The sequence below is a fragment of the Gadus chalcogrammus genome, chromosome 22 (genome assembly GCF_026213295.1).
Source record: "Gadus chalcogrammus isolate NIFS_2021 chromosome 22, NIFS_Gcha_1.0, whole genome shotgun sequence".
Classification (NCBI taxonomy): domain Eukaryota; kingdom Metazoa; phylum Chordata; class Actinopteri; order Gadiformes; family Gadidae; genus Gadus; species Gadus chalcogrammus.
This window is the reverse complement of record NC_079433.1, coordinates 5,577,025-5,586,930: the sequence shown is the minus strand read 5'-3', so window position 1 is coordinate 5,586,930 and position 9,906 is coordinate 5,577,025. Positions and strand designations below refer to the sequence as shown.

Sequence of the window (9,906 nt, the reverse complement as noted above, 5' to 3'; positions counted from 1 at the left end):
AAATATATCCTTTTATATTATGTCCTAAATCATACATTTAAAGTGTGGGTCAGTGTCGACTCGTGAGATATTTTCAAGATGTTGCGTCTTGAGCAGGCTTGCGGACAAGTAGGCTTCAAATGATCAACCAACTATCGGACTGTTCAAACACGACAACAACGCAATACTTTTACAAGGTTCTACCCCTTAAGCTCTTTCTTAACGGGCTTCAGGAAATCCAACTGCCAAAACTGATTGAGCATTTTGGTTTGGGGCCCCATGCTTTGCACTTCACACAGCTGCACCAACGCATCCATTCATCCAAGACAATCTCAACTTCAGCCATTAACACATTCATCCAAGACATTCTCAACTTCAGCCATCCATCGATTCATCCAAGACATCACAACTTTATCCATCAAATCACTCCAGTCAAGACTTTCACAACTGCATCCATCCATCCATCCATCCATCCATCCATCCATCCATCCATCCACCCACCCATCCACCCACCCACCCATCCATCCATCCATCCACCCATCCATCCATCCATCCATCCATCCATCCATCCATCCATCCATCCACCCATCCATCCACCCATCCATCCATCCATCCATCCATCCATCCATCCATCCATCCAAGCCAGGTAGTGGTGGTTAGGGTGAAGGTGGGGGTTAGGGTGGGGGTTGGTAGTGATTAGGGCGGTGGTAGTGTTGGTTAGGGTAGGGGTGGCGGTGTTGATGTTAGGGTGGGGGTGGTGGTGCTGATGTTGGGGGTGGTGCTAGTGGTTAGGGTGGGGGTGGTGTTGATGTTTGGGTGGGGGTGGTGGTGGGACCAGGGTTGGGGGGCTATCTGGCCTTAATGTTTGGGTGGTGGTGGTGGTGTTTGGGTGGTGGTGGTGGTGGAGAGGGTGGCACCGGGGTAGGGGGGGGGGGCTATCTGGCCCCTCTCCGCTGCACTACGATGGTTCCCGCCACAATGTCGTACACAGTTCTGTTGTGTTGGAAGAAGAAGAGCGTGATGAAGATGGGGAAGAGGAAGGCGATGGAGAAGTTCTTGTTCAGGGCCCGCACCGTGGACCTATGGCCGTCCAAGGTAGAGAGAAACACAGAGAGAGAGAGAGAGAGAGAGAGCGAGAGTGAGAGCGAGAGAGAGATCAACCAATCAGGGGGATGAAAAACAATGCAATAAGACCCACCTGCTAGTGCGCTAGCCAAGTAGGTCTTATGCTAACCATGAAGGCCAAACGCTAACCAAGTAGGCCTTATGCTAACCAAGTAGGCCTTATGCTAACCAAGTAGGCCTTAGGCTAACCATGAAGGCCAAACGCTAACCATGTAGGCCTTATGATAACCATGTAGGCCTTATGATAACCATGTAGGCCTTATGCTAACCATGTAGGCCTTATGATAACCATGTAGGCCTTATGCTAACCATGTAGGCCTTATGCTAACCATGTAGGCCTTATGCTAACCATGTAGGCCTTATGCTAACCATGTAGGCCTTATGCTAACCATGTAGGCCTTATGCTAACCATGTAGGCCTTATGCTAACCAAGTAGGCCTTATGCTACAGCCTTAATAATATAATTATTAAGTTAAATATATTAGCCTGTAAGACGAGGTCATCATGAGATTCAACTTGGTACACTTCTGTCGAGGTCCGGCGGTGTTTCGACCAAAACTCAAATAAAAAGAGAAGAAAAATAACGTATCTATATTTAAGAACCTCACAGCAGTAGAGTTTCCTCAGCCCTCTGTATATCTTAACAATGAGTTGACCTGCTGCGATGATGGATAAAACCAACGTTTAGTAGCCAAAGACGCAGTGGTCCGCCGATCCACGGGGGGGGGGGGGGGGGGGGGGGGGCACTTACGCCGAGAGAGAGACGTTGGTGGAGGGGACGACCAGGACGCGGTTGGGCCGGATCAGGGTGGACGTGTCGCAGGTCACGACCCGCAGACCCATCAGGAACTTCCCCGGCGTGGCCCCGCCCACACCCCAGATACATATGATCTGATTGGATGAAACAGCGATATACGAAAAGGTTTGAGCAAGCACCTACATATCAATTTTAAAAACAATATGTTAATATTTGGTCGATTTCATAAATTAAACTCAAAGGGATTTAATGTTTCTAATATTTGGTCATATAGGTCGATGTTCAGCCGACACGTTCATCAAAATACATTTTCTAGCAAGCAGACTTTGGACATTGGGGGTTAGAAGCAACAACCTCAGGGCTGTAAGTCCAACTCACTAACCACTAGACTATCCTGTTCCCCAGCACAATTACAAAAAGCCAACCAATCCAAAAACACACACATGTACACCTGGTAAAAACTAGGTGAAAGAGGAAGACATTCAGGGCATGTGGCAGATGCTTTCATCCAAGGTGACTTACAATAAGTACATTCGTCAGGAGAAAGACAAGGAAATCCAACCGGCAAACCACATGGAGAGCGTGTGGGTTGGGGGGAGTGAGGATGTGTGTGCGGGTAAGGGAGCAGGAATCCCCCACAGGGTACTGTCCCCCCTGCACTGACATCATCTCAGGCTACTATGAGGCCAGAGTTGCATCATTGCATCCTCTGCAGGGAAGCGCTTCAGTGTGGGCGAGCAGCGACCCGTAGCTACGTCGACAAACAAGTGGCCGACACACGTTGCATAACACTGCGCGACACTCGAGGGACGATTAAATAGTCACAACAGAGGAATAGATGGGGGGGGGGGAAGGATTCAAATGGACAGCGGGTTTGGAAGTGTGTTATGCTGTGGCAGTTAATAGCTGCCAAAACGTGCAGTGGGCACAGAAATATGTAATATCTTGTGATTTTACATTAATGTTATGATATACGATTGTGTTCACAGTTGGTTATAGTAAATTTTACGTTCAGTCATTAAATGATAATGAATGAATATTACAGCAGTATTTCCCTGAGCAATGTTCAGAAAGCTGTCACCCGGTTGCAGCAGCAGAACAAACCACCAATGGTCCCAACTTGTGATATAAGCCACATTATACTGCATGATTGAGGTAAAGTTATTCCAGTTCAATGCATGAGAATACCCTCAGACACATTCATTTAGAAAGACATTTCCTGTTTGGAATTTCCTAATGCCTTGAGCAACTAACGATTTGCCTTTACGACTTTAAAACCGAAGATAGGATCTGGTTCATTCCCCACGCTACATGATAGTCATAACAACATAACATGAGAGCACTTGCCGCTCTCCAGAACCGTCACATTGTAGCTCCAAGTACAGTATTATGTTGACTGGTTTGTAACCGCACTAGATGCGATGCTGTGGTCGATCCATCAGTCTCAGCTGGTAGAACATGGCGTCAACACTGGGGGCCCCCCCAAAATAATCATAATAATAATAATAATGTACGCCCACACGTTGTATTCTAAGATGCTCTGGGTGACAGGGTCCACCTCATGGTAATGACGAGAACACTTCTCCTCCACGACTGCATAGACCCTCTGTATTTATAATCTATTTTAATTTTATTTGTGTCGTGATTGTTGTGCTGTCTTGCTCCATGTGTGCTCACAAATCTGTAAAGCGACCTTGAGTAGTAGCAAGGCGCTATATATCTTTCTTGCCCGTGTGGGGGCATGGGTAAAGGGGGGTGTCATAAATATTTGGCCTGTTAACCCCTTTGAGACTGTAATGGTGTTTAAGGGCTATACAAATAAAATTGAATTGAATTATAGATAAAATAAACACATTATTATTATAATTATTATTATAGTACATATTACTACATCACGGAGCGGCGACCTCGGAGGCCTTAGAGGAGGTTAGCCTCACCTCGTAGATGCAGACCAGAACGCGGTAGACCAGCGCCACCGCCATCATCTTCTGCAGGTCCTCCAGCGACGTGTTCTCGTCTATCTCCTCCACGACGAACTGGGTGATGAACTTGGCAATGTCCCTGAAGGGTGACCAGGTGGGGGGAGGGGGCAGCAAAGGAAGAATAAAAAGCCAATATAGACTGGAGAAGGTGTTGCACGTGGTGGTTAAACTACTCAAATTCTGCAGCGGATAAGATGACACGTGCAAATCAAAAGTTTTATTTTGCTGGTCGCTAGTAACAGCTTCTGACTATTTAGCTGACATGCTAACTAAAAATACCAACATTGGTTAAAACCAAAAGCATGAAGTGCAGAGAAAGTGTGTGTGCAACAACCGTTTCAAAGTGAAGACATTAATTTGGTCAGAATCTCATTAACAACAACAATACACTCTACCACTTTCGGTCTTACTTCATCCCACTTAGGTGCATGATCCACAGCACTATCGTGGCCTTCACACAGAACAGGATGAAGAAGTCCACCGTCTCAGCCAGGAATCTCTGGAAGGGCGTGGGGATAGTGTACTCCCGTCCTGCCAACAGAGGGATACAGATCTTTAGGGTGATTTGATAGGCCAGCGACATGTGGCCAAAAGACCAATGCAATAATCAGTGTGTGTGTGTGTGTGTGTGTGTGTGTGTGTGTGTGTGTGTGTGTGTGTGTGTGTGTGTGTGTGTGTGTGTGTGTGTGTGTGTGTGTGTGTGTGTGTGTGTGTGTGTGTGTGTGTGTCAGAAAGTGTTGATATCTGAACGGTGAACGGGTTCACAGCATAAAAGAAAAACAAAGCCTACCTGCTTGAGGCGGGTTCTGCTGCTGGACTGGCCGTCCAGGTGTGTTTTCTGCGGGATGCTCGTTGTTGGCAGCGGACAGATACGGGGGAACGGGATAACTGAAGGGATAAGGGTAATTGTACCAGTTCTGGGCGTCGAAAGTGAGGTGCCCAACGCCGGGTGGCGAGGCAGAAGCACCGGAAGGATGGGGAAGGAGACCCGGGTGATGGAAAGTGGTGGGTGGAAGAAAGGGAAAGGCGGACATTGCCATCCAACTCTGCCAGTTCGCATGCCCCCAGTAGTACTGCCACATCCATTGCTGCAACTTTGCGCAGTATTCGGTTGTAGCGTTGATGGTGGCTTTTGGTGTCTTTTCTTCAGTTTCCGAGGTATCTGGCTGACTATCACTCGTTGCAATCGCAGCCATGGTTGAGCCACCTCACGATGTGTGTTTAATGGACGAGTTAAACCTGTGTAAACGTATTTACTACACTTGGCAATCTGATTGTTGTTTCATATTAGCTGTAAGAGCAGAATGCTGTGGTCGATCCAAGGGCGGCGCTAAGTAGTCCCTAGAACTCAGGTGAAACCGGAAATGGAAAGTACACGTTATCAGGGTTCGATTGTTTTCGTTTTGGATCTTGACGTTATCTGAACGCTATAACTTAACTACTACATGATTCTGAAAACATATATTTTGCAAGATTATGTGTAATTAACCTCTTTTATTCAAACTATACAATGCGACTCACCCTTTACAACTAATGGTATGGGCCGCCTAAACCCCGTCTTATATCCGCACCTAAGCGCTTCAGTCATTTATTGCACCAGAATTGTGACATCTATTTCATTATAATTTAATTTAAGACAAATTGAGTTTACATTTATATTTAAATTTAGGGCATTTAGCAGACGCTTTTTTCAAAAGCGCCTGACGATAAGTGGGTCTACATTTGTCAGTTAGCTTTGTACAACTCACTGTTACAATCCAATGCGAGATGAGTAGCCTGTAGTGAAGTGGGAGTTTTGTGCAAGAACTGTGGGCTGACCATGCCATGACCTGCTATCATGAGATATAGCTTTCATATGGTGCTGCTGATTGAGAGGTCAAAAACGTTACCGCAGCATCCAAGATGGTAGCTCCGCACGTAAACAGTAGTGAAAGCTGTAGTTATATACTCAATAAAGTGTCTATCTTATCTTATCTTATACGTTTTTTTAGCAATTCAAAAAATATTCTCTCAATAATTTTTCTAGACCTCCTTTCCCCAAAAGAAATTCTATTCATAATGTTTTGTACCTCATTTCTTCTCGATTTTGCATTATCGCCACCATTTTTCTACCTAGATTTCTATTCCTCCTGTAAAAAAAGTAGTGACTGTGTAGTGACTCCAACCCACCAGGTTTTTTATTCTCCGTTATTCCATGCCTCTTTTTTCTAAAGTTAATATTCTCCATAATCTTCAGATGCCTCCTTATTCCAGGTTTTTTATTTTCTCCATTATTCTATACCTCCCCTTTCCACGTTTTTTGGTCCACCACAAGGGGGTAGCAGAGGTCGGTTGAACGAGAGAAAAAATTACGTGTTTGATTAGACAAATGTAATTATAAAGACGGAAGTTTAATAATTAAGGTAAAATGTTTTTTTTAATCAACAAAAACTGAATTATAATGCAGCACTCTTTTGGTAAACATAATGTTTTAAAGTCGTTTATACCCTATGATGAATGCAAGGCAGAAGCCTATTCATGATGGAGAGTTTGCTGCAGGTTTATGTCCCAATCAGCCATTCTGGGGCATCTGGGGTCAGAAGGTCTCCACAAAAGCCTGTTCCGGAAATGGCTTTGATTCAAAGGACCTGCTGGTTAGTCATCTGATAAAGAGCAATGTCCCTACTCTCTCTCTTTGTCTCGGTCTCTCTCTCTCTCTCTCTCTCTCTCTCTCTCTCTCTCTCTCTCTCTCTCTCTCTCTCTCTCTCTCTCTCTCTCTCTCTGTCTGTCTCTGTCTCTGTCTCTGTCTCACACACACACACACACACACACACACACACACACACACACACTTACACACAATGTAACCATCCAGTAGACTATTTGATTTAAAGGGTTGCTGGATGGCGAGGGGTGGTGGTGGGGGGGTATTTGCTGACAGTGCGGCTGGCCGTACTGTGTTTGAGGTGTTGGGTCTACCAGCTCTAAATGACCGCGCCGTGTTCCAGGGTGAATGGGGGCAGCGATGCGGACACTAATCCACCCCTCATCGAGCACAGAGACCTGCATGCTATAGCCGGAGCCGGGGTCATCGCAAACGCCAAATATAAGAGCCGAACGCAGGCCCGCGATCTGGTGGGATTACTGGTGTGTGTGTGTGTGTGTGTGTGTGTGTGTGTGTGTGTGTGTGTGTGTGTGTGTGTGTGTGTGTGTGTGTGTCTCAGTGTGTCTGTGTATCAGAAAGTGGACATCTAAATGGTAAACGTGTTCACTGCAAACAGTGTGTGCTAGAGACAGAGAGAGAGTAATTGAATTTGAGAGAGAGAGAGATCATCATCATCATTCCCTCATTTATTGCACCTTACCCTTACTGTTTTCCATGCCAATAACTTTGTAATGAATTTAATTTAATTGAGAGAAAGAGAGAGAGAGAGAAGTGAGAGAGAGCGAGAGTGAGAGAGAGACTTATTTCTAGCAACTATTATTCCTGATTAAAGTATTTATTGAATAATCCCAAAGCAAAATCCATTTTAAAGAATAGCCCGAGAACAATAGGATAATTGTTGAAATTATTCCTGGATTAAAGGGGTCATTTAAGTGATACAGAATATCCCTAAAGGGGACCACAGTGGCCGCCTGTTGGGCCTCCTTCTCCTAATGATCCAAACTCTTTGATGGGACGACTGGTTCCATGCGCACTGCTTACTGGATAAGCCCCGGAGGGACAGAGCCAAGGGCATTGTTAAAAAAAAAGTTCAGGGAATTTCAGGAAAATTCTGTAGACTTTCATGGAAAAGCTACGGTTTACCATTCCCGTTTATTTTAGAGGGGAATAGGGTGATTGATTCAAATGAGACGACATGACTGTCTGGGAAAATAACGCACATTTTGTATTGTATTTTCATCAATATTTAAAGATATACTAACTGTACTTGGTTTTATGAACAAAATCCTTTTTACAGCTATCTTAACGGTTTTTAAAGCTAAATGCACTAATGATATCACACAAAGATAGCTATATCAATAACTTCGATAATAGATTTAGGTCTCAACCAGAATTGGGTTTGAAATAAATCAACGGAAAACCTTTCCTTCAGAGGTGGTAGTTTCAACCCTTATGGAATGAATGGAAAATCACAGAGAGAGGAAAAAGGAAAGACTTGAGAGCTTAGAGAGAACGTTTCACTGGGAAACCAAATTAATGGAATTATGTCAGTTGTGTTCGAGCTCAGACAGGAACACCCACAGGGTTAGGGGTTACCCAGCCTCCCACCGCTCTCCTATTGGCTCATGCTGGCTTTCACAAATTCCACTCATCTTCCTCCTCATACTCCCCTCATTCGGCTCCACCACTTCGTCCTCTTCACCTTCCTCTTCCTCCTCCTCATCCTCTTCCTCCTCCTCCTCCTTCTCACATAATATTCCTCCTGCACCGCGTACTCCCCTCACTCTGCTCCTCATCTTCCTCCATCTCCTCCTCCTCTTCCTCGTGGATTCCACCTCTACCCTCTGTGGTTTTTTTTTCCCCTGACAAATTCTCGTCTTCTCACCCTCAACGTGCTCTCAGCCTCACAGTTCTCAGCTTCTATGATCTCCTTTCTCATGTCCTTCGCAGCGGGAGGGAATTCCTTTGGTCTTCGTACCCCATAGCTCGTGTGTGTTTTCCTCAGGAGCCAGGGCGATCTGATCCTCTCAGCGGAACGTGCAGAACGGACCAAAGCACACCGCTGGAGTGTTTTGTTCTGTGAGTCCAGTGCAGGCTGTGTAGGGGAGTGAAAACATGTCACTATATGATGGGTTTAAACATTAACCGTCCGGAACCCTCGTGGACCCAACGTCGTCAAACACCAAAAGATATTGAGCCTAGGCAGGTCAGACGTCATGTTTGTTCGATTTTGATCGAACAAAAGTGTCGGAAACCTCGGGTCCTTTTTCTTATTGATGAATAGTGTAGACATGGGCGGAAAAAATGTCAATCAAACTGTCCCGGTGTCTTTAAAATCATCGCTCCACTCCCACTGTCCCTTTGTGTGCTCGTCTGGTTCCAAACCTGATGAGAACCAGGCCATGAGATGGGATCTGACCCATGGAGATCTCTGCTTGTTGGGTTAACGTCCAGCTGTGTCCCCGGAGGCGAGGCTGAGCTGTCTTCCCCTGGTTCCCTGGTGTTGACGCAAGCAGCTGCAGATCGAAAGGTTTGGGGAGGAATCCACCCGGACTGGTGTGCACTTCGCTGATTCATAGCTCCTATGTTATTTTTTTTGGCTCTTGTTGATTTCTTTGAGTTTGATGTTAGATTTTTGTGGAAATTCGAGTGCACTTTGTTGAGACGTGCGATTTCTGTTTCTCTAAAACGTCCCACAATGTGTGCGCTAATGCTCTGCCCTAGTGCACTCTGATAAGCTGTTGTTTTTGGCATATTTGGTGATTCAGCACGTGGATGACTTTTGCTTGGACTGTACGCTGTGGCCGTTCTCAACATCATTTCAAGCCAATTCTGTACCGCCCTTAATCACAATTACAGTCACAAGGGGCTTTATTTGTAAGTCCCTTAGGATGACAGGTTCCCTTTTAACTGAACATAGAATGTAAGATCAGATTTCAACTGCGGCCTTGTGAAGTCTGGTACACCCATTTGATAAACAAATTATAAAAATAACTGCATTGTTTTTCTATACTAATTGTGGTCAGTCTGTGTGGCATACTGCCAAGCCACGACAGTATGGGCTTACATGCTGTCCACCGTAGGAAGCACTCAAAACATCAACACGCACGGCATTCTCACCGACAGGACGTGCTTTTGTTGTCGCTTGGGTTTGATCCATCTCACGTGGGGTCAAAGTGGGCGTGGCCGTAAGGTCCGGTGATGTTAACAGTCTTGTTTACAAGCTACTTGGAGACAGGTCAACCTGTGAGTGATGGCTTCCCTTTCCCTCCTGCTGCCTAATATCTGCCTGTAGTTATCTCTCCTGTGCTTTGGCAGGAAGTGCGCGCTACAGAGTGCCTGGCGAACAATGCCTTCATGATGGCCTATTGTTGTCGTTATAAGGTTACAAGTAGTGTGCAGTTGTAAGGACGCACGCT

The 9,906-nt window shown here is 45.5% G+C and overlaps 1 protein-coding gene across 1 annotated transcript; it reads right to left on the bottom strand.

Annotated features, from left to right (window-relative positions):
* Positions 1–507: 507 nt before the first annotated feature.
* fam8a1a (family with sequence similarity 8 member A1a) lies at positions 508–6,136 on the bottom strand. Its single transcript, XM_056582954.1, has 5 exons — positions 4,634–6,136; positions 4,254–4,374; positions 3,799–3,922; positions 1,856–1,995; positions 508–1,059 (listed from the first exon to the last, which is right to left on the bottom strand). Exons 1-5 carry the CDS (start codon positions 5,037–5,039, stop codon positions 915–917), a joined length of 936 nt encoding a protein of 311 aa, XP_056438929.1. The 5' UTR covers positions 5,040–6,136; the 3' UTR covers positions 508–914.
* Positions 6,137–9,906: the final 3,770 nt, after the last annotated feature.

Coding starts and splice junctions, on each gene's coding strand:
- fam8a1a (XM_056582954.1), bottom strand. CDS start 5,039: ATGGCTGCGATTGCAACGAGTGATAGTCAGCCAGATACCTCGGAAACT. Junction 4,375..4,633: donor GCAGAACCCGCCTCAAGCAG/GTAGGCTTTGTT, acceptor CTCTGTTGGCAG/GACGGGAGTACACTATCCCC. Junction 1,060..1,855: donor ACCAACGTCTCTCTCTCGGC/GTAAGTGCCCCC, acceptor GGACGGCCATAG/GTCCACGGTGCGGGCCCTGA.